We start from the raw sequence: 24,809 nt of genomic DNA, 5'->3' as shown, positions 1-24,809 counted from the left end.
TTGAGCAAAGTGTGTTGCGTTTGTTTTTTTGGTAACTTCTGGGTCTGTAGATTGTTAAAAGGGCAGAAATGGTTTGTAGTAGGGTGATGTGCTTTTCCTGTCTGATGTGGGAGATCGGGGAGAATTTGAATGTCCCCGAAGTGTGTTTGTTTGCCACTTGGATCAGTTGGAGCAGCAGTTAAAGGCCATGAGGAGTTTACGAGAGTAAAGGGGTGTGACGGATGGCAGTTTAAGGACAGTGGAGGAACCGCAGATACAGTCAGGGAAATGACTGACCACTAGGAATGGTAGGAGAGGTAGGTAGTTCAGGAGATTCCTGTGGTTATTCCCATCTGAAGCAGGAATGTTGTTTCGGATACAGTAGAGTGGATGCCCTCTCAGGAGAAAGTGAGGACTGCAGATGCTGGAGATCAGAGCTGAAAATGTGTTGCTGGAAAAGCGCAGCAGGTCAGGCAGCATCCAAGGAACAGGAGAATCGATGTTTCGGGCATAAGCCCTTCCTCAGGAACATAGAACTGAGTCAGGTTTCTGTACTGTGATTGGTTCCACTGTAACGAGGAATATGTTAGGTTCCAAGCAATTGATCGTAATAGCAGACTTTCTAGTTTGGGGCCCAGACTGAAGTTTCTGCATTTGTCCATGAGACATCTCTCTCTCTATGACATCAGGATGGTGTGTTGCCTCCCTGGTGCCAGGGTCAGGGATGTCTTGGAGAGGGTACAGAATATTCTGAACGGGGAGAGTGGCCAGCAGGAGGTGGTTACACACATTGGTACGAATGACAGAGGTAAGAAAAGGAATGAGATTTGGCAGTGAGAATACGGGAAATTAGGCAGGAGGTTAAAAAGTAGGCCATCGAGGGTAGTAACATCTGGACTACTACTGGTGCCACGTGCTAGAGAGTAGGAATAGGAGGGCAGAGTAGTTGAATGCGTGGCTGAGGAACTGGTGCAGGGGACAAAGATTCACATCTTTTGGACCATTGGGATTTCTTCAGGAGTGGACATGAACTGCATAAAAGACAGGTTCCAATTTCCTTGGAAGGGGCCCAATTTCCTTGTGGGGAAATTTGTTAGTATTACTCTGAAAGTTTTATACTAGTTGGGGGGGAGGAGGGAAGCAATAGTCAGAAAAGGCTGAGGCTGTTAATGTAGCTAAGGGAAGCAAGTCTAACAGTCAAGGCAGACAAGAGATTGGCAGAGATCAAAGTAAGATTGATATATTAAACTGCATGTACTTCAATACAAGAGACCTGACATGTAAGGCAAATGAACTTAGGGCATGGTTTTGGAAGATATGACTGGGATATCATACCTGTTACAGAAACACGGCTGAGGGAGGGACAGGAATGGCAGCTTAATGTTCTGGGGTGCAGACCCTATAGGAAGGATAGAGAGGAGGAGGGAAGTAGCATTTTTGGTTAGGGAGAACATTACGGCTGGAAATAGGGGGGATATTTCTGGGATCATCCAGTGAAGTCATTTGGGTGGAACTGAGAAATAAAGAAGGGATTATTGCCTTGTTGGAATTGTATTGTAGGTCTTCAAATAATCAGCGGGAAATTGAGAATCAAATATGTACGGAGATCTCCGATATCTGAGTTGAAATGGTAAGGGATTTTAACTTTCCAAACAGACTGGATCTGTCCGTGTTAAGGGTTTGGCTAGGAAGGAACTTAAGTCTGTACAAGAAAACTTTTATATTCAATATGTGAACGTATGTACTAGAAAATGAGCAATACTTGACCTTTTATTGGGGAAATAAGGCAGGGCAAGTGACCGAGGTGTCAGTGGGGGAGCACTTTGGAGCAAGTGATCATAATTCAATTAATATTAAAATAGTTATGGGAAAAAGATAGAACTGATCAAAACGTTCAAGTTCTAAATTGGACAAAAGCCAATTTTGATGGTATTAGGCAGCAACTTTCAAATGTTGCTTGAGAAGATATTTGCAGGTAAAGGGATGGCTGGGAAATGGGAGGCCTTTAAGAACGAGATAGCACGAGTTCAGAGAGAGTATGTTCCTGTTAGTGTGAAGGGCGAGGCTGGTAGGTGCAGGGAATGCTGCATGACTTGAGAATTTTAGGCTCTGGTCAAGAAACAAAAGGCATTTATCAGGTGTACACAGCTGGGATCAAGTGAATTCTTGAAGAGTATAAGGGCAATAAGAATGTACTTGAGGGAACATAGGAGGGCAAAAAGGTTCAGGAGATATCTTTGGCAAATTTGAGTTAAGGAGAATCCTAAGAGATTCTATAAATACGTTAAAGGCAAAAGAGTAACAGAGAGTAGGACCTCTTAAAGATGAGCAATGGCCATCGGTGTGTGGAACCACAGGAGATGGGTGAGGTACTAAACAAGTATTTTGTGTCATTATTTACTGAGAGAAGGACATGGATGCTAGAGAACTTGGGGAAATAGTGATATCTTGAAAAGTATCCATATTACAGAAGAGGAGTTGCTGGAGGTCTTAAAATGCGTAAAGGTCGATAAATCCCCATGACCTGATCAGGTATTTCCCAGATCTTTGTGGGAAGCTAGGGAAGAGATTGCTGGGCCCCTTGCCGAGATATTTGTACTGTGGATAGCTATGGGTGAGGTGCCAGAAGACTAAGAAAAAGTGTAAGGAAAAGCCGGGAGCTATAGACCGGTGAGCCTTACGTCAGCGGTGAAAAAGTTGTTGGGGGTATTCTAAGGGGCAGGATTTACATGCATTTGGAAAGACAAGGACTGATTAGGGATAGTCAGCATGGATTTATGCATGGGAAATAGTGTCTTGCAAACTTGATTGAGTTCTTGAAGAAGTAAGAAAGAAGATTGTTGAAGATAAACTAGTAAACGTTGTTCTCTATGGGCTTCTGTCACAAAGTCGAAACAGTGTACGTTCGTTTTAAGATATAAAGTGTTTTATGAATTTTTAAAGTAAATTTAAAGTTCAAAAATAGATACATGTAACAATGGGCTGTTGCATGGGTACCTGAGGTTTGGTTGCTGTTTTGACAACAAGTCAAATTTAATCAATTAATTTAAATTTCGCCCAGAATAATAAACCCAATTGAGTTTGAATTTACTGTATTGACAACCTTGGACCAATGAGAGGGTACGATGTTGGTATAAAACCAGGGCATTTTGAAAATTTGGTTAGCACCTGCCACTGAACAGCAGAGCTAACTACCCATCTAACATCTCGCTGTCAAAGAAATAAGGCAGCTTCCTGTAAAAGCAGTAAAAAGAAAGAAGACAATCCAAGGAAATCAGCAAATGGAAGATTGAAAACAGTGGAGAATACAGAGACTGTATGGACTTGAGATGAAGTTATGTAATGTTTAATAATTGTGTTATTGGAGCAGCATTTTTATAGAGTTGGGGTCAGACAGGAATTAGTTAAGAAAAAGAGGGTTCAGTTTGCTAATAATTTTGTTTAGTGTTCACTATTCGAGTTAGAAAAATAACAATTTATTTTTCTTTAAATACTGGAAATTAGGAGTTCTTTTTCACTCCCTCACACTTTTAACAGATTGAGGCGAGCTTTTCTGGGTGTTTGGTTTTAATTAACACTGGTTCAGCCTCTGCATTGTCACACTTCAGTAAAGCATTCAGCAAGGTTCGAGATGGTAGACTGGTGAGTAAGGTTAGATCCCATAGGATCCACAGGGAGCTAGCCAACTGGATACAAAATTAGCTGGACAGGAGAAGCCAGAGGGTGGTGATGGAGAGATGGTTTTTGGACTGGAGGCCTGTCACCAGTGATGTGCCGTAAGAATCAGTGCTGGGTCGTCATTTATATAAATGCTTTGGATTTTAATATAGAAAGTATGGTTAGTAAGTTTGCAGATGACACCAAAATTGGCAGGGGAGTGGACAGCAAAGAAGGTTATCTCACAGGACAATGGGACCTTGATCAGATGGGCCGATGAGTGGCAGATGGAGTTTAATTTAGATAAGTGTGAGGTATTGCATTTTGGAAAGGCAAATCGGGGCAGGACTTATACAGTAAATGGCCCTGGGCTATGTTGCCAAACAAATTGACCTAGGGATGCAGGTGCATAGTTCCTTAAAAGTGGAGTCACACGTAGGTAGGGTAGTGAAGAAGGCATTTGGCACACTTGGTTTCATTGGTCAGTGCATGGAGTATAGGAGTTAGGATGTCATATTGTGATTGTACAGGACATTGGTGAGGCCACCTTTGGAATACTGAGTAAATTCTGGTCACCCTTCTATAGGAGGGATGTTAAACTTGAGAGGGTGCAGAAAACATTTACAAGGATGTTGTAGGGACTGGTGGGTTTGAACAATAGGAAGAGGCTGAATGGCTGGAGTTTTTTTTACCTTGGAGCATCAGAGACTGAGGCGGTTTATAAAATCATGAGATGCATGGATAAGGTCTCTTTCCTGTGGTGGGAAGGTCCAAAACTAAAGGACTTGGGTTTAAGGTGAAAGGGAAAAAATGTAAAGAGGACCTGAGGCGGTAACGTTTTCATGCAAAGGGTAATGCAAGCGACCAAAGGAAGTGGTGGAGGAGAGTACAATTACAGCATTTAAAAGGCATCTGGATTGGTCAGTGAATAAGGAATATTTAAAGGGGTATGGGCTAAATGCTGGTAAATGGGACCAGATCATATTGGGATATCTGCTCAGCATGAATGAATTGGACCGAAGGGTTTGTTTCCGTACTGTATGACTCTATGATTCTATGTATGGAAATGTCATAAACAGAAAGGAAAAAAATAAACAGAATCACTGAATTGATACAGCGAAGGAGGGAGTCATTCAGCCCATTTTATCTGCTGCAGTTTTCCGAGTGAGCATCATGACCTAGTGCCATTCCCCTGCCTTTTCCCAGTAACCCTGCACATTGCTTCTATTCAAATAACCATCTAAAGTCCTCTTGCATGCCTTTACCTGCCTCCACCACTGTGTCAGGCATTACATTCCAGATCCTCACTACTCGTGTGAAAGAAGTATCTTTAAATTGCATTGCATTTGTTTTTGCAAATTATCTTGTCTGTATCCTCTCATTCTTGGTACTTTTATGAAGGAGGACAGGTTTCCCCCCATTAACTCCATTCAGACCCCACGATTTTGCAAATGTCTATCAAATGCTGCCCAGATCTGCTGAGTTTCTCCAGCACTTTGATTTTATTTCAGATTTCCGCCATCTGCAGCATTCTGCTTTTATTCACTGTTAATTAATCCTAGGTTACTCTGATTTATTAACTACTCTCCACCATCCTGCCATATTTAGTGACTTGTGCACACACACCCAGGTTTCTCTGCTGCTATACAGTTGAGCCTATTATTTTATGCTATTTCTCCATGTTGTTTGGAATACAATGAGTACATTTCTCTACATTATTACCTACAACTTATCTGCCCACTCCCGAATTTGTCCTTTGAAGTTAAATACTTCCCTTACAGAGTGGTTCCAAGTTCTGTATTGTCCTCAAAGTTTGAAGTTGAACCCTGTGCACCAAGATCTAGATCAGTAACATACATCAAGAAAAACAAGGTGCCAACACCAGCCTCTGGGGAGCTCCACTACAAACTATTGATTAGATTCCCTACAGTGTGGAATCAGGCCCTCGGCCCAACAGGTCCACACCAACCCTCCGATGAGTAACCCACCTAACACTATGGGCAAACCGGAGCACCTGGAGGAAATCCACGCAGACACAGGGAGAACGTGCAACCTCCACACACAGTCGCCACAGGCTGGAATTGAACCTGGGACCCTGGTGCTGTGAGACAGCACTGTGCCACCTCATTCTTCTCCAGGGTGAAAAAATTCCTTCACCATTACTCTGTTTCATATCAGTCAGCCAATTTTGTGTCTGCTTCACTACCGTCCCTTTTATTCCATGAGTTATAATTTCACTCAAGTCTATTGTGTAGCACTGTATCAAACCTCTTTTCAAAGTCCATTTCCATGACATCAACAGCATTATTTTCATCAACCCTCTCTTGTACCTCATTAAAGAACACCAAGTTTGTTAAACATGAATTTTTCTTAACAACTCTTTGATGGCTTTCCTTGATTAATGCATATTTGTTATTTTGTCTTTCTATTATTTCTAGAAATTGCCCCACACTGAAGTTAAACTGATTTGTCTGTAATTGTTGGGCTCATCCTTGCACACATTTTGAACAAAAGATAACATTTTCACAATTCTCCAGTCGTCCGGTACCACTACCTGATTTGAAGGAAAACTTCTGTTTTCCCTTCCTTCAGTACAATTGGGTGTGGTTCATTCAGTCCCAGTTCGGTATTAATGAGAGGTTCTGGCAGCCTATCCAACATCAGGGGAACAGAGGTAAAGTGAGCAGTGATATGCTCGATGAGATTTAGTTTGGTACTAATATTGAGAAACAAAACCTCCAATTTATGGATAATTCTAGGCATCACATTTTCAGATTACATTGTTCACCATTTGGTTAGCTTTTTTGATTTCAGAAATTTAGTGAATTCAAATTTCACCATCTGCCATAGTTGGATTCAAACCATGTCCTCAGATTATGAATTACTCTAGACTGATGTAGTGTAATTCCCCGAAGTAATTGTTCTATAGTAAGGTGATGAAGTTCTGTAAATATATTTGGGGCTTCAGTATGAGGCATTATGGTCTGGAATAGGAACCTGCATATTAATTAGGTACAGGACTAGACCCCTTGAGTTTGCTCCACCATTCAATAAGATTATGACAAATGTGATTACTCCCTATTCCTGTCTGCCTTTGATAATCTTTCACTTACCAAGACTCTATCCACCTCCGCCTTAAAAGGATTCAAAGTCTCTGCTTTTAAGGACAAACGTATCAAAAAAACCTCTGGGGTAAAATGTTCTTATCTAAAATGAGTGATCCCTTATTTTAAAACAGTTCTAGATTCTCTCATAAGAGGAAATATCCTTTCTGTATGCATTCTGTCGAGCCCTGTTGGGTCTTACATGTCTCAATCAACTCACCATTTAATCTTCTAGAGTCCAGGGATATAGGTCTAGCCTGTCCAGCTTTTCCTCACCAGGTAAGCAACCTATTGAAGGTATTAGTCTGATAAATCTTCACTGAATTGCTTTCAATGTATTTACATTCTTTGTAGATAAGGAGATCTATATTGTGTGAGGTTTTCTAGATATGATCTCAATGGCGTCCCATATGACTAACACAAAACTTCACTACTCATGTTCTGCTTTCTTTGCAATAAATAATAACATTCTGTTCGCTTTCCTACTCATTTGCTGTACCTGATACAAACCTTGCGATTCATACGCAGGGTCACCCAGATCCCTCTGCAACTCGGGGCTCTGCAATCTCTCACTCTTCACAGTGAATGTGCTTTTTATTTTTCTTGCTGAAATGGACAATTCCATATTGTACTACATTTTTCAGACCCTTGCCCACTCACTTAATCTATGTATAATCCCTTTGTCAGCTCCTTATGTCCTCTTTACAACTCGCTTTCCTACTTACCTTTGCGCCTTCAGCAAATTTCAGTGCTGTACCTTTGGTCCCTTCACCTTGTGCTCTTGAGAGGGAGGAAGCTGATTCAATAGTTACTTTCCATGGGAAATTGAATATTTACTTCAATGGAAGATGTTTTCAGCAGTGGGCAACTAACTTGCTAAAGAACTGCACACAATGGGCACAGTGGTCTCTGCTATGCTTCCATGGTCACAATGTTTACCATCAGTTGAGTCAAAGAGTCGATATAAAACTCCATCAAACACTGCTAGGACAAGGGCAGCATGGGGTTAGATACAGAGTAAAGCAACCTCTACTCTTTTAAACTGACATCAAAGCTCGCTGCACACTGCCCCATCAAACACTTCCAGCATAGGGACAGCATGGAATTAGATACCAAGTAAATCTAACTGTACAGCTTCCCCATCCAACACTCCCATGACCAATCCAGCCTGGGTATAGATACAGAGTAAAACTACTCCTACACTGTCCCCATCAAACATTTTCAGTACAGAGACCACATGGGTTTAAGATACGGAGTAAAGCTCCAACAAAACCATCCACAGCAAACACTCCTAGTGCAGGTACAGGGCAGTTACATGGAGAGTAAAACTCTCTCAACACTGTCCCTATCAAAGACTCTCAGGAGCGGCTCAGCACAGAATTATATATAGAGTCTACTTACATCAAATGAAAGTAAAGCTCCTTCAACACTCACCCCCAACAAACACCCCTAGGACAGGTACAACACTGGGTTAGATACAGCGCTTCCCATCAAACATTCCCAGGGTAGGTATGGCATGAAGTCAGAGACTGAATCAAGTTCTCTTTGATTCAGTGTGCCAAAGTGTAGTGCTAGCTGGGATAGGTGCCAGGGTATGCCCGCTGTGCTTTTTCCTCACTTGACTGTTCCTTACTAAATTGACATTAGGTTTGTTCACGTTGGTCTCTGATCCTGAGGTATGAATGGCTACGTAATCTGAGACATGTTTCTTCTTCACAGGCATTTGACGTGGTGGAACGCAGTTTCTTTGAATCAATTGATGATTCTCTGGCGGATAAGGCCAACTTGCTGTCTCAACTTCCCGAGGTAAATCTAACTGTAGCTTGAATTGATGAATCCATCTATATAATGGTTATACATGGGTTTGTAGGGCCGCATAGTCTATTCACACGAACTTGCAGCATACAGTATGTTATCATCATGATCTTAGGATTGTTCCAATACCCTAAGGCTCTGGCTGAGAATCAAATTGCTCTTCCTTGCATATTTATAGCAATTGGACCGCGGATCACCTTTTTCAATCCCTCTACTGTTCCTGATTTTCCCCATTATACAGTGTCTGCTAAGGGCACACATTCCTTTCAGCTAAACATTGGGAAAACCAAATCCAATGCCTTTGCTCCTTGATCACCAATTCAATCTCACTGTTTGAGGCTGAACCAGATTCTTTTAGTTCTGATCTCTTACCCATCCACAATGTTAATCGCTCCATCATTGACAGCTGTGCCTTCAATCTGAAACAGCCTTAAGCTCTTGAGTTTTCATCGTCAACCATCTGCTTCCCTGTCCTGACTAGGGGAAGAGTTTATTATGCCAGAAACCCCAAGAAAATCAACATTGAATTAGTGACAGGAGCTCACTAAAATTAATACAAGGAGGGAAATAGTAACAATATATCTGCCTAGAGGTCAGTGTTGTGTGGGGTCCCGCTGGGCTCTGTTCTTGGGCCTCTGCTCTTTGCAGTTTTTATAAATGACTTGGATGAGGAGGTTGAGGGGTAGGTAGTAAATTTGCAGATGACACAAAGGTTGGAGGTGTCGTCAGTAGTATAGAGGGCTACTGCAGGCTGCAGCGTGACATAGACAGGATGCAGAGCTGGGCTGAGAAATGGCAGATGGAGTTCAACCTGGATAAAGTGATGCACTTCGGAAGGCCGAACTCAAATGCTGAATATAGGATTAAAGAGAGGATTATTGGCAGTGTGGAGGAACAGAGAGATCTGGGTATGCAAGTACATGGATCCCTCAAAGTTGCCACCCAAGTGGATAGGGTTGTTAAGAAAGCATATGGTGTTTTGGCTTTCATTAACAGGGGGATCGAGTTTAAGAGCCGCGAGGTTTTGCTACAGCTCTACAAGTCCCAGGTGACACCACACTTAGAATATTGTGTCCAGTTCTGGTCGCCCGACTATAGGAAACATACAAAGGCTTTGGAGAGGGTGCAAAGAAGGTTTACCAGGATGCTGCCTGGACTGGGGGACTTGCCTTGTGAAGAAAGGTTGAATAAGCTCGGACTTTTCTCTCTGGAGAGAAGGAGGAAGAGAGGAGACCTGATCGAGGTGTACAAAATAATGAGAGGAATAGATAGAGTCAATAGCCAGAGACTTTTCCCCAGGGCAGGATTGACTGGTACGAGGAGTCATAGTTTGAAGATATTAGGAGGAAGGTATAAAGGAGACATCAGAGGAAGGTTGTTTACGCAGAGAGTTGTGAATGCATGGAATGCGCTGCCAGCGGTGGTGGTGGAAGCAGAGTCATTGGGGACATTTAAACAACTGCTGGACATGCACATGGATAGCAGTGAGTTGAGGGGTGCGTAAGTAAAGTTACTATATTTTACATTAGGATTAAACCTCGGCACCACATCGTGGATCAAAAGGGCCTGTTCTGTGCTGTACTTTTCTATGTTCTATATCGTGTGATCCTGGGACCAAATGATTTCTTCTCACAGTGAAAAGTAGTGAGAGAGAATATTGAACACTCTCTAACTATATAATCTGAATTGGGAACTGTTCCTTTTGATTGGGAATTTGCACATCCTCTTCATTTAAGAAAGGTGACAGGTAGGAAATACTGACTTATAGACCAGTTAGCTTGACATCTGTTCACCGACAATGACTGAATTTGGTTGTGTAAGGCCTTTAGGACCCAGGCCTTACACAAATTTGCACAGATGTCATAGAGCTACACATTACTGGGTATAAATAGAATAGTGCAGATAGAGCTCAACACTGCTCTCTGGAGCAAGGTTGCAACACTTCAGGACAATGCTTCTCAAATGTTTTTCCATTGTGACCCTATTTTGAGGTTTAGCAATTGCCATGTCCCCCTAAGTGAGAATAGCAGTGTTGGGAGGAGATGTGGGGGTGGCTGGAACCTGCAAGATTGTGGGGGCAGAGCTGATGCAGCTCCAGAGTCAGAGTTCCACAGCAGGGGCTGCAATGCTGGAGATACCAACTCCAAAATTTCAGCTTGTGACCCCACCCCTCTCTGAAAGAGAGAACTTTGAGAGCACAATGGAAATACTTACCTAATGTAACTATAAGTCAGAGACTTTTATACCAATGACTACCATGTAATACTAAAATTAATACAAGGAGGGAAATAGTATTTAGTATTAATGTGTAATAAATAGCATTACTTTGAAGTTTAAGCCTGAAGACAGCATAAAAGTAAAAGAAATGTTTTACAAAAAAGGCCAAAAACAGCACAGATCCTGCTGAGTGGGAAAGATACAAATACAAGCAAACGACTATAAAGCAACTTATAAGAGTTACTAAAAAGGATTATGAAAGGAAACTTTCCAGGGATATCAAAATCAATGAGTAGAAATTAAGCAGATGCTTAGAAACAATGTTGGCCTACTAAAGACTGAAAGTGGGGATATTGTCAACAACCACGGGGAAATGGCAGACATGTTGAATAATTACTTTGCCTCAGTACTTAGTCAAAATGAAGGAGTGAAATAATTCCATCACCAAGTCACCCTTTATTTACACATGGAGAGTACTGGACACTAATACAGCTTTAAGTGAAGAGGAGCTCTGACACTCCTGTTTATATGTCAGCCAGGGCACCCTGATTGGGGCTGTTAATATGATCCAATCAGGAAACTCCTATTCAATGAGGTCCACCTGGCTGACGTCATTACAATCATACAGACAGTTTGCCAAAAGTCCTGAGGAAGTTCATAGTGGATTAGGGTAAGATTAATGTAAGTAAAACATTAGTAATGAGAAAATTAAGGGAATTAGTCACAAATCCCTTGCACCTGATGGTTTCCATTCAAGGCTGTTAAAGGAAGTACATTGTGGATAGCCTAACTATAATCTTTCAGAGTACCTTAGATATAGTAGCTTCCCTCTGGATTGGAAAATTGCATGTGTCACTCCACTTTTTTAAGAAAGGTGAATGAGGAAAACCAGAGAATTAGACCAGCTAACCAAAAATCTGTGGTAGGCAAATTGTTGGAGTTGATAATTAAGTATAGCGTAACTGATCACCTTGACCATTATCAGTTAATCAGGGAGAGCCAGCATAGATTCATGACAAGTAGGTCTCTCCTGACCAAACTCCTCAAATGTTTTGAATAGATGATTAAGGTAGCGGATGGGGCATGTCTTTCAATGTTGTTTGCTTGGACTTCCTGAAGGCACTTGATAAAACCCCATATAAGAGACTGTTAACTAAGGTGAGGCCCATGGAGTGCAGGACAAATTACTGATCTAGCTGGCAAATTGGTGACATGGCGGGAGACCGGAATTAGGATAATAGGTAAGTACTCAAATTGGCAAGATATGACCAGTGGTGCCCCACAAGAATCTGTGATAGGGCCTCAATTATTCATATTAATTATTAATTACCTGCATAATGGCAGTCAAAGTCCTTTTCCAAATTTGCTGGGGGCACAAAATTAGGCAGCATTGTAGACAGTGCAGATGGTAGCATAAAATGACAAAAGAATATTGATAGACTAGGTTAATAGGCAAACTGTGGCAGATGGAGTAAGCAAGTGTGAGGTTATCCACTTTGAACCGAAAAGAAAAGATCATGGTACTTCCAAGACAGTATAAAGTTAAATACAGTGGATTTCCAAAGAGACTTGGGGTTCAGGTGCAGAGATCTTGAAAATACCATGAACAAGTGCAGAAAATAGCCAGGAAGTTATTAATGGAATTCTGGCGTTTACATCTAGAGGACTGCAGTATAAGGATGCAGAAGTACAAAACCCTGGTTCAGCCCCATTTGGAGTACTGAGAGCAGATCAAGGCACACATCGGAAGGATATATTTGCCTTGGAGCGAGTACAGCTTAAGTTTACAAAAATGATACTTGAACCTGGGTTAAGCTTTGAAAAGAGATTATACAAATTAAGCCTGTTTTCTTGTATTTAGGAGGTTATTTGAAGTGTTCAGATATTAATAGGAAAAGAAAGGGTTGATAAAAATAAACCAGTTACACTGGTTGGGGATTTTGGAGCTGGGGCCACGGTCTGAGAATTAAGGCCAGACTGTTCAGGAGAGATGTTAGGAAGCACTTCTACACACAATGGGTGGTTGGGGTTTGGAACTCTCTTGTACAGTTGATCAGTTGTTAGTATCAAATCTGAGAGATTTTCCTTATGAAGCAAAGGTAATAAGGGGTATGGGACAAAAGCAGTTATATGGAATTGGGCCACAGGTCAGTCATGATTGCATAAAATGGCAGAACAGACTCAAGGGGCTGAATGACCTCCTGTTCCCGTGTTCTGAAAACAGTTCTTGACTTTGCTTTCTCTTTGATCGGTCTGTCTTGAATCCAAACTCCTGACTGCCATCAAAATACAGAATTTTTTAAAAATTCTTTAAGGGATTGATTGATGACCTACATTTTCAGCTGATTAGTAACAGCCAACATTGATTTGTAAAGTCTGGATATTCCCGGAGAGAAATTTTTGAAGAGCTATCTGAGGTTGTGGACAAGGGAAATGTGTATGGATGTTATTTCTGTGGAGTTAGGGATAGCATTGTGGATTGTTATGGACCAGGCCATAACATCCTTAAACAAAGCATTCTTAAGCAGGCAGCCCTAGACCTAACTTTGGAATTTGCTTTGGTAAATGTACAGTGAAAATTACCCGGAGTAAGATAGCTATGTTGACTACTAGATTTTAAAACAGACAAAAAAATGTATTCCCAACATTACACAATGAAACACAAAGACCAGAATAAAGAACCCCTACAGAACTCAGCCTATCCAACTAGACTTAATTATGCTGTTCCAAATATACACAACTGTCCCAAGAAGCAAACCCCCTTTCAGTATAAATGGAACACATGCTTACAGGTTGAAGTTGAAGGGCAGAAAAGAGAGAGATTTTTCACACAACAATATGTACCACACAGTTGGGTAATCCGGCAATGACCTTATTAGTCCGTCTCTGAAATGTGGCTGGAGCGTTTTTCGTACCAAATGACATGACTTTGAACTGATATAGAGTCCATTTGACATTACGAAAGCTGAATCTGCCTTTACTCTCTGACAGAGGTACTGGCCAGTAGCCTCTGAGCAAGTCCAATTTAGAAGTGTAAGTCACACTTTATCAACACAGTCCTCCAACCGTGGAATTGGATATGCATCAGTCTTTGTAACAGTGTTGACCTTGCGATGGTCCACACATAACTGTGGGTACCATCTGGCTTTGGCACCATGACTATGGGTGAGTCCCAGTCACTGTAACTCACTTTGATTATGCCATCATGGAACATCCGCTCTATCTCCTTCCGAATCTGTGCCTATAGAGGGTTATGCCTATAAGGATGTTGGTTAATCGGAACAGCATCTGCTATCTCGACATCATGCACAATTAGGTTAGTACTTCCCAGTTTATTTCTGCATATCTCCCCATGTGACAGTAATAACTCTTTCAGGTCATTTCGATTTTTTTGTGGAAGGTAACTCAATGATTTATCCCAATTTTTGACAACTTCCTCATTGTTCAATTTGATTTGAGGAATGTCCAATTCAGAATCCTCTGAGCTTGGTTCTTCCTTCTGTCCTGTAATCATTAACACCTTCTCCTCTTGCTTTCCTTCCCTGTCAAAATACCTTTAGAGCATATTCCCATGACACACTGTGAGATTTCTTCCTGTCTGGAGTCCTTATCGGGTAGTTCACCTCACTCAATTTCCTCTCAATTTGATAAGGTCCACTAAACCTTGCTTTTAAAGGCTCACCTGTTACTGGAAGTAACACCAATACCTTATCCCCAATTGCGAATTTGTGATTTCTTATCCACTTCTTGTTTCATTGTACGCTGTGATACTTTTAAATGCTGTCCAACCAACTCTCCATTTCTATTTAATTGTTCTGAAATTTGAAACTTAGTCCAAATGGGCGGTCTCTGAATTCTGACTTATTAGTTTCTCCTTAATCGATTTTAATGGTCCTCTTCATGCCTAAAAATTAATTCAAATGGACTGAACTTGGTCGGTTCATTTGGTGCATCTCTGATCGCAAAAAGTACAAACGGAATTCCCTTATCCCAATCATCTGGATAATCCAGACCATAAGCTCTCAACATGGTCTTTAGTGTTTGATGCCATCTCTCTAGCACTCCCTGCGATTCTGGATTGTACGCAGTTGATTTGAATTGCTTTATTCCCGAGTTAGCCATAACCTCCTCCAATAGTTTGGATGTGATGTTTGATCCTTGATCTGACTAGATCTCTATTGGTAATCTGTATCTAGTAAAAAAAATTAAGTAATTCGTCCGCAACCCTTTTAGCTGTGATGTTGCATTATGGGATTGCCTCTGGAAATCTAGTTGACACATCCATTATTGTTAATAAATACCTATTCCCGCTTTTTGTTTGAGGTAGGGGACCTACGCAATCAATCAAGACTTTTGAGAAAGGTTCCTCAAATGCTGGAATAGGTATTCAAGGTGCAGGTTTTATTACTGCCTGTGGTTTTCCGATTAGCTGACATGTATGACACATCTGGCAAAATTCAACTACATCTTTGTGTAATCCAAGCCAGTAAAAATGTCTTTGTATTTTAGCATGTGTTTTCCTCACCCTAAATGACCTCCAAGTGGTAGCTCATGTGCCACTCGCAGCACCTACTTTCTATACCCTACTGGCAAAACAATTTGATGAATCTCTGCCCATTTTTCATCTGCTTGAATGTGTGATGGTCTCCATTTCCTCATTAAGATATCATTTGTTAAGTAATAACATACAGGAACGCATTCACTTTCTTTCTCAGTAAGTGCCTTCTGATATAACTAAATTACAGCAGAAAGATGAGGGATTAAAACAATCAGCTTAGCAGAGCTAAAAATACTCGCATGTTTACCTATTTGGTCCTTCTCTGTTCCGCTTACCAGATCAAAGAAAGCTTCAGATAACACTACATCAGATTCCTTATCTGTGCCTTTTAATCTCTCCTGCTTCAGCTTGTGCCTCTGTGATCTTGTGATCACACAATCAGGGAAAATTCCTGGAAAAACATTCTCCATGTCTTCAATTGCCTGCGAATCCACTGGCTTAACAACTAGAGTAGGCAGCACACCTACCAGTGAATCAGCTATATCATTTGCAAGGACAAATTGTATTCCTGGAGCTGAGAGTTTGTCCAGTACTCCTACCACAAATTCTCCACTCTTCTCTGGACTTGCTAGCATCACTTTATATAACTGAGCACTTTTTGTCTTGCCATGAATTCCTTCTCTGGCAATAATGTCTCAGGAGTGCAGATCTCCCCATCGCTCAGCATTACAGACTGTGAGGATCCTGTGTTCCTTAATATTGTAACCTCTTTACCTACTACTTCTGGCCTATATGATTAAACTTTACCCTTGCATGTATATTTTTTCAGCAACTTCCTCCTTAATCAACCTCTGATTAATTTGTACACTCTGAGGCAATTGTCTAACTTGCCTTGTGTTTTTTGTTACTAGCCCAACAAAACTTCCAGGCTTGTTTGGTTTTCCTACATCTGGCTTTCTCCTAGCCCACCAACGCTGATTTTGTGTGGCCCACATTATTGCAATGAAAATGTCAGAGCTTTTTGACTTTTGTCCCCCTCAAGGGTTTCTTTTTTTACCCTGTGGTAAGTTATCCTTATGATCGTCACTGAGGTCTACCTTTCCTTTTCCATGTGAGAATTTCTCTTTGCTCCAATTTCTATCCATCATGGACTGAAATTGATTTTGGAAGCCAAACTGTGTTTTATGGACCAGCTCAGAATCATCAGCCACTTCAGCTGCTAATTTTGCTGTTTTAACTGTCTGCTCTTCCACATGAGTTTGCACTACTTCAGGTAATTAATTTTTGAATTCCTCACTGAGCCTACCCTCAGCCTTTATCTCCAGCCTTTTAAACTGCCTTTCCTTTTTAAGTGTCAGTTTTGAAGTTCAAACACTTTTTCTTTCTCTGCTCTCTTCTCCCCCCCCCCCCTCTGTTTTTAATTGTAACTCAAACTGTTTAATTTCTGCTGCCCTTTCATTATCTCTCACCTCCAGCTCAAGCTGCTTCATTTGTAATTGAATTCTTGCCATCTCTATAGATTCTGATGGCGTTTCCAGCAATTTTAAATACTGAACTACTGCTGTAATTATCGCTCCTTTCCTCACAGAAACAGGCAGTTCCAATTCCTGCTTCTCTGCTAATTCCTGAAGCTTGGTCTTATTCACTTTTCGCAAAACTCCAAAGTAACCGCATCCACATCCAGAAAACCTTTGGTGACTGAAAGAGCCATGACTATCCCAAGCTTTGTCTACCCAACTAAACGGACACCCGAAATAAAGACACTCGCACCTGCCACTCGCTGTTTAAAATCCCGCAAAGAGCCCCCAGTCTGTGATGGTCTAGGCCAGACCACTCAAAACATTCTTAAGCAGGCAGCCCCAGACCATAACTTTGCAATTTCTTTCTGTAAGTGTACAGTGAAAATTACCCGGAGTAAGTTAGCTAGGTTGACGACTAGATTTTAAAACGGACAAAAAAAAAATTGTATTCCCAACATTACACAATGAAACACAAAGAACGGAATAACGAACCCCTACAGAACTCAGCCTATCCAACTAGACTTAATTATGCTGTTCCAAATATACACAACAGTCCCAATAAGCAAATTCCCTTTTAAAAACCAGTATAAATGGAACACATGCTTACAGGTTAAAGTTGAAGGGCAGAAAAGAGAGAGAGTTTACACCCAGTTCCCTGTTGAACTTCCCAGTTCAAGACTGAACTAAAACCAGCTCAGCTCAGCTAGAGAGCTGACCATGCCCTCTCTTTATACAGGTCACTTCTAAAGCATGACCACTTTGGCCTGAAGTCTCATCTGTTTACATATAAACAAAAGGCCTCTCAAAATCCTTTTCATCTCTGTACCAAGACAGACTAATCGGAGCCCGGCCTGGTTTATGGCTCCTCTGCAAAAAATCAAGGACGGAGTCTCCTCGAGCCAAGGAATAGCTTTTAGAAAAAAGGGGGCTAGCTTTGTCACAGGATAAAATGCCTCCTAAAAGGTTTTTGTCTGAAAATTAAGCCCATAGACTTGAAGGCAAAAATTTGAACAATTTGGAAAATTGAATAGCAGGATCCTCAAATTGGCAGGATCCTACTCATGGTTTCCCAAAAGGATCCCTGAGAGCCCTGAACGATTCAACAAACTTATGAATAATTTAGATAATGGAATCATAAGCCACTTATCCAAGTTTGAAGAAGATATGAAGATGAAATCAATCAATGTAAATAGAAGCATAAATTTAAAATGTTGACAAAGTAAATGGGGAAACAACTGGCAAAATGTATGTCACTGCAGGCAAATGTGAGGTTATCCAGGATAGATCACAGCACTTTGTAAATTGTGAAAAGCTCAAAATGAGAGGGGTCCAAAAAGAGGATTGGAGATAGTGGCTCACTAATCCAGAGGCTCAGGCTAACTCACTCATGATGGAATTTCAGTGCAATTCATGACTGAAATCTGGTATTGAAAGCCAGTCTGTGTCATAATGACCATGAAAATAGAATCCATTATCGTAATAACCCATCTGGTTCACTCAGGGCCTTCAGGGGAGGAGATTTGCTGTCATTACCTGGACTGGCCAGTCTCAAAGCACTTTCCTTTGAAATATCCCAGCAAGCCACCCAATTCAGGTGGAATTAGAGATGCCCAACAGATACTGGTCTTGCCAGCAATGCCCGTGAAAGAGTCCAGGAAAAAAAACACACTCAAACACGCACATAAATACCAAAATAAAAATGGAATGCTACCTTTTAAATCTATGGGATTAGAACACAAGGAGAATAAAAGTCACGGTCTAACTGTACAAAGCTCTGGATAAACCACTGCAGGGATTAGTGAAATCAGTTTTGGGCACCACAGTTTAGGAAGTCGATATTAGTCTTGAAAGAGAGTGCAGCATAGATTTAATAGCGATTCCTAAACACCAAAGATTAAATATAAATATGAGTTAATAAAGATATCTTCCATGCAGTTAGGGGCGATTTGATCTCCATTTTCAAGTTATTAAAGAGAGAGGTTTTGTTTTCGTTTGAGTTCTGCTGGTTGGGGGTCAAGGATTAGACTCAGAAGCCATAAATTGTAGCTAACTCTTTCAGAGCTGAAAGTATAAAATCTCTACACAGAGTGGTGAAGGTTTGGAGCCCTCTCCAGCAGTGAGATTGGCATGTTGGGGGTCAATTTAAAATTTACACAGGAGCAAGGTTATGTATTTAATAGATTAACCTCTTCATGAGTATATTTTCCTAAACATTGCAGAACACCTTGAATTCTCTGGTTTTAATGAATACTTTAAAGGTTCCAGGTGCAGGAGACTTGTGCATTGGAATCCTCAACTTCCTGGGCAGTTCCCTTTGGAGTTTGCTACATTGGGGATCTGCTTCACTCTCTCACATGTTCATGTTTGCCCGCACAGGCAGAAGGTAGAGTGTACCAAGGCTAGCCTGGACTGTTTAAAAACCTTGCCAAATCTGAAGGTAAAGGCCTGAATGAGGTTTTGAGCTGTTGATGAGCTGAGGAAGACTAGCAATCTTGTGGAAGGAAGCAGTCTGGATGAATGCATGGCCGTGTGGTTTAAAGTCTTTATGGTGCTAAAACAAGGCCAGTCAGCTCCATTCCTTCACACTGTCCCTGCAAGTTCATCTTCTTTGTGTCTGTCCAATTTCCTTTTGAAATCATTGACCATCTCTGCTTCCACTGTCTTCGTGGACAGCAAGCTCCAGCTCATTGGCAGTCATTAGATTTGGAAGGTCCTCCTCACCTTTCCCCATAACTTCAAACTTGTGCTGCCATGTGCTTTTACCATCAGCTGGTGAACAGTTTCTCTGTCTCTCTGATCCAATCTTGGATACTTTGATCAAATCTCTCTCAACTTCTGTGTTCCAAAAACAACTGCTGCTTTTCCAGCCCAACCTTTAACTAAGATTCCCTCATCCCTGAAATCATTCTGGTCAATCTCCTCTGCACCCTCCTTGAGGTTCTTCACATCTGGTTTAAGAACATTTGGATGTGAATATTGTGCTCCACCTAGGGCCTAACCGCAAGGTCTTTAAGGCATAATTTCCCTGCTTTTATACTCCGACCTCTAATAGATTAGATTAGATTAGATTAGATTCCCTACAGTGTGGAAACAGACCGTTCGGCCCAACAAGTCCACACCGACCCTCCGAAGAGTAACCCACCCAGACCCATTTCCCTCTGAAAAATGCCTAAGGCCCTATATTCTTTATTAACTCTTCTCTCAACATGTCTTCCCACCATCAAGGATTGATGCACATGCATATCCAGGTCCCTACACTGCTGCATACTCCTTTAAAACTATGCATTTAAGACTGTATCACCTCTCTTTGCTAAAATACATCACTTCATACATCACTTTGTGGGTGGCACGGTGTTAGCACTGCTGCCTCACAGCGCTAGAGACCCGGGTTCAATTCCCACCTCAGGCGACTGACTGTGTGGAGTTTGCACATTCTCCCTGTGTCTGCGTGGGTTTCCTCCGGGTGCTCCGGTTTCCTCCCACAGTCCAAAGATGTGCAGGTCAGGTGAATTGGCCATGCTAAATTGCCCGTAGTGTTAGGTGAAGGGGTAAAAGTAGGGGTATGGGTGGGTTGCGCTTCGGCGGGTCGGTGTGGACTTGTTGGGCCGAAGGGCCTGTTTCCACACTGTAAGTAATCTAAAAAAAATCTAATCTTCATACATGTGTACTACATGCTACTTGCTACATGTCTGCCTGTTCTGTTGCCCTGTCTTGTGCAGTTACAAGCTGTGATCCTCCTCACTCTATCCCATTCTTCAGTCTGAAAATACTACTCGCCCACTACTCTCTACTTCCTGTTTTTTTTTTAATCCAAGCTGACTCTGCCCCCCCCCCCATGCCCCAGTTTTATTAACTAACCTTAAATGTTGTACCTCATCAAGTGCTGTCATCAAATTCACATAAACAATAACCATTACTGCTTGGCCATCCAGACTTTGTCTATTTCACTCATCAGATGCACAAGTGTTCGACTTTGATGGAAGCAACAATTGATACTGAATGAGAAAAGGATGCTGATTGTTTGGCCAGTTGATTTTGATTGAGGCCAAGCAATCAGCATCTTTTTCTCATGACTATCAATTGTTCCCCTTGAAATGTGGTATTCTTGCATAGTGTCCTGATGAGTGTCAGACAGAACACTTCCAACAACTTGTCACTTTTTGGCACGCCATTACAATCGCTTCATCAATCTTCTGTTATTCCATCAGGAAGTCAATTAATTAGTTCAACATGATCTGTCTTTTACCAAACCAGGTTTGTTCTCCTGAATTGAGTCAAACCCCTCAAAGTCCTTGTTGATTTTTATTTTGTTCCTCCGATAATTTTGTCTGAAACATCACCCATTGTGATGTGAGACTGACCAGCCTACGTTATTAGGAATGTCCTTACACCTTTAATTGACTAACAATCTCAATTTACAACTGTCAAATCCTCCTGGTACTCCTCCTGTATCCAGGATAGATTTCCTCTATCTCCACCCCAGTTCCTTTCACAGCCTGGGATGCAAACCCTTCAGGCCATGCAGCTTGTCCGCTCAGTCCACAAGGACAGCCTATCTTTCCGGCCTGTCAGTTTTCATCTCATCCATCTCCACTTCTACTGGGATTTTTGTTAGCGTTCTCTTCAGTTAATGCTGATACATAGTACTCAGTAGGTCTTGCTTATTACTCATTACCCTTGTCCTGAGCCTCTGAACATATATCACCTACTTTATTCCTGATAGGGCTCTAACCCCTCACCTCTTACCCGTATTATTTGCATGCTGATCTAATTTTTGGTTACTCTTTTATATTAAGTGCAATTTTATAGTCTCGTTCTGTCTTTGCTTGGTTTATTTGCCTCTTCACTTCTCAACTTTAATGTATTGGGCCTGGTTTTTGCATGAAAAGCTTACCTGAAATGTAGTGAAATCACTCTCTAAAGTTGTACCAATCCCTTCCCTGCCTCCTAACCCTTTACTCCTCTCCCTTTCACTTCTCTCTCCCTCCCTATCCCTATCTCCCCTTTCCTTATCCCAGTCTCTCCCTCTCCCTCTCACTCCCACTCCTCCCCTCCTTGTGCACTTCTCCTTCTCCTCACTCCTTTTGTACTATTTGATTTTTAACTGGTGTCTTATTTCTTGCTCCTCAGGGTGTTCCTCACTCCCAGCTTCCACAGCAGTATCAGAAACTCCTGGAGAGACTCAATAAAGTTGAACAGGAGATTGCAGGAGGAACAACTGCCATTGTAGCCCTCATTCTCAACAACAAACTCTACATCGCCAATATAGGTACGGCTCTGCTCTCCATCCTGCAGCAATGCTGCAGGGTCCCACCTCCTTAACTAGTACCTGCTTAGACTTTCCAGCATTTGAGTTCCTCCTCACACTCATTTAAACACCGTGCGCCTCCTGACATCACAGCACAAGACAGTGAGAGCTCTGCCTTCCTTCAGGCAGAGACCTTGAGACTGTAGTCAGGGCAGGGAGTCTCTGTGATAGGGTAGAATCCACCTTGTTTGAGATGTGTCTCCTGTGCCATTGTGTTGCTCAGCTCATGACTGGGATCCAATGTTGAGGAGTGTGACAGTCTTGCTTCATATCCTGTGTGGCTTCAGAGTGTGGCAACATACGAGGAGCTGTAGACGGTACCGTTTCTCTTGTGCATTCCTTACTGGTGTCAGCTAGCCTGCTACTACCTCCTCCTCTTCCAATCGTCCTCTCCCTAAAGCCCCTGCTGGGATGAGCCCCTCCCTGCCTCACCCTCTGTTCTCTGTTACTTTGGCAGGCACCAACCGAGCATTGCTGTGTAAATCCACTGCAGATGGACAACTCCAGGTGACTCAAGTTAGCGTTGATCACACGACAGACAATGAGGATGAGCTATTCCGGCTGTCACAGCTCGGTGAGTGACCACTCTTCCTCACAGGAGATCCAATGAACAATCTGCCCACGGAGATGGGTCTGAACATTTCCATATACACCTGCTGTTTGCCATTTGTCACATTTGAGGAGGCAAGAATTCTCTTCATGATTCTCCAGTTGATAGTAGAGAGCCTCTGCTCTCTCTTCCACCCACTGCCACTTCCCCCCCCGCCCTGTTTCCCCCTTCCCCCTCACACCCCGCTGTACCCTCTCCCTCTCCCTCCATGTCAGGCCCTTCTAGGTGTGTCACTGGGCTTGTTCATAGCTTGTTTTAGTTTTAAAATTCAAAGGTTTTCTTTTTGTGGGCGGCATGGTGGCACAGTGATTAGCTCTGCTGCCTCACAGAGCCAGAGACCCGGGTTCAATTCCCACCTCCGGCGACTGTGTGGAGTTTGCACATTCTCCACGTGTCTGCGTGGATTTCCTCCGGGTGCACTGGTTTCCTCCCACAGTCCAAAGATGTGCAATTCAGGTGAATTGGCCATGCTAAATTGCCTGTAGTGCTAGGTGAAGGGGTAAATGTAGGGGTATGGGTGGGTTGCACTTAGGCGGGTCAGTGTGGACTTGTTGGGCCGAAGGGCCTGTTTCCACACTGTAAGTAATCTAATTTAAGTAATCTAATCTAATCTTGTCATTTAAGCATAGTTCTAATTTCTGTCCAGATCTTGGATCACGATCTTAGTTTCACCTGGTCTTAGTATTATTTTATAAACGTAACTTTAAGTTTGAGAGAAATCTGGAAATTAAGAATTTGACTGCTGTGAATTTTGTTCCCTCTTGCCTGCTGGCTGTCTGTTTTATGGATACTCTGCTCCTTTGCTTCTCCCAGGCATCGGGTGTCTGTGCTGCACTATCTTACTTGGCTGTTACTGTTGCCAGTCCTTTGCCAATTTGTTGCTAACGTAGAGTAATTCTTTGTCATACTGTGTAATACTCATCGTTTGCACCAAGATACACATCATACGGAGCGTAGCTCTCCGGGGCGGCGTGCGGAGCGTAGCTCTCCGTCCGGGGCGGCGTGCGGAGCGTAGCTCTCCGTCCGGGGCGGCGTGCGGAGCGTAGCTCTCCGTCCGGGGCGGCGTGCGGAGCGTAGCTCTCCGTCCGGGGCGGCGTGCGGAGCGTAGCTCTCCGTCCGGGGCGGCGTGCGGAGCGTAGCTCTCCGTCCGGGGCGGCGTGCGGAGCGTAGCTCTCCGTCCGGGGCGGCGTCCGGAGCGTAGCTCTCCGTCCGGGGCGGCGTCCGGAGCGTAGCTCTCCGTCCGGGGCGGCGTCCGGAGCGTAGCTCTCCGTCCGGGGCGGCGTCCGGAGCGTAGCTCTCCGTCCGGGGCGGCGTCCGGAGCGTAGCTCTCCGTCCGGGGCGGCGTCCGGAGCGTAGCTCTCCGTCCGGGGCGGCGTCCGGAGCGTAGCTCTCCGTCCGGGGCGGCGTCCGGAGCGTAGCTCTCCGTCCGGGGCGGCGTGCGGAGCGGAGCTCTCCGTCCGGGGCGGCGTGCGGAGCGGAGCTCTCTGGTGCGGCATTTTGCTTCTTCTGAGTTTGAATCACATGATTCTCTCACTCTGCCAATTTCATAAAAACATTATCATAAACATACCCGTATCCCATTTTCCCGAGTTTTGACTATTGTTTGTTCTTGGTATATATTTCTTTCATGGATTAATGCATAAATGATGCTTTAATGATATTAATAATCTCCGTAAGCTTGAATGAACTTATTCCACTAATGTATTTTCTGTACTAAGTATGCTACATATCACCTCAAATTGGGACTTCAGCAAATCTAATGGAGGACAGCATTCCTGTGTTGCAGCATTATTTTTTTGCCACATTTCATTGTAATAAGGTGTTAATTATTTTTTCACTGAGGGAAGCAACGAGTTGTTCGTGTAATAAAGCCACAGAGTCATACAGCACGGAAACAGACCGTTCGGTGTAAATCGTTCACGTCAGCCAAGTTTACCAAACTAAATTAGTCTCGTCACAGGTTAGATTATAGGTTCAATTCATCATTCCAACAATAGTTGAGAATGTGACAGGTTGGTGAATCATTGAATCCCTACGGTGCAGAAAGAGACCATTCAACCCATTGTGTCTGCATCGACCCTCTGAAGACCATCCCAATCAG

At 42.7% G+C, this 24,809-nt stretch overlaps 1 protein-coding gene across 1 annotated transcript in view; it reads left to right on the top strand.

The window, feature by feature from the left end:
* Positions 1-24,809, top strand: part of tab1 (TGF-beta activated kinase 1/MAP3K7 binding protein 1) — a 51,416-nt gene that overhangs the window by 10,311 nt on the left and 16,296 nt on the right. The window contains exons 4-6 of the mRNA XM_087978402.1: positions 8,460-8,546; positions 21,921-22,059; positions 22,556-22,672. Coding sequence (XP_087834528.1) covers positions 8,460-8,546; positions 21,921-22,059; positions 22,556-22,672 — 343 coding nt within the window. The remainder of the gene's footprint in view (positions 1-8,459; positions 8,547-21,920; positions 22,060-22,555; positions 22,673-24,809) is intronic.

Source organism: Chiloscyllium plagiosum, unplaced genomic scaffold (genome assembly GCF_037043375.1).
Source record: "Chiloscyllium plagiosum isolate Xiang-an unplaced genomic scaffold, Cpla_swu_hap1 HiC_scaffold_33, whole genome shotgun sequence".
In the NCBI taxonomy this organism is placed as follows: Eukaryota; Metazoa; Chordata; class Chondrichthyes; order Orectolobiformes; family Hemiscylliidae; genus Chiloscyllium; species Chiloscyllium plagiosum.
Note: the sequence above shows the minus strand (reverse complement) of the source record. Positions and strands in the feature narration are given on the sequence as shown.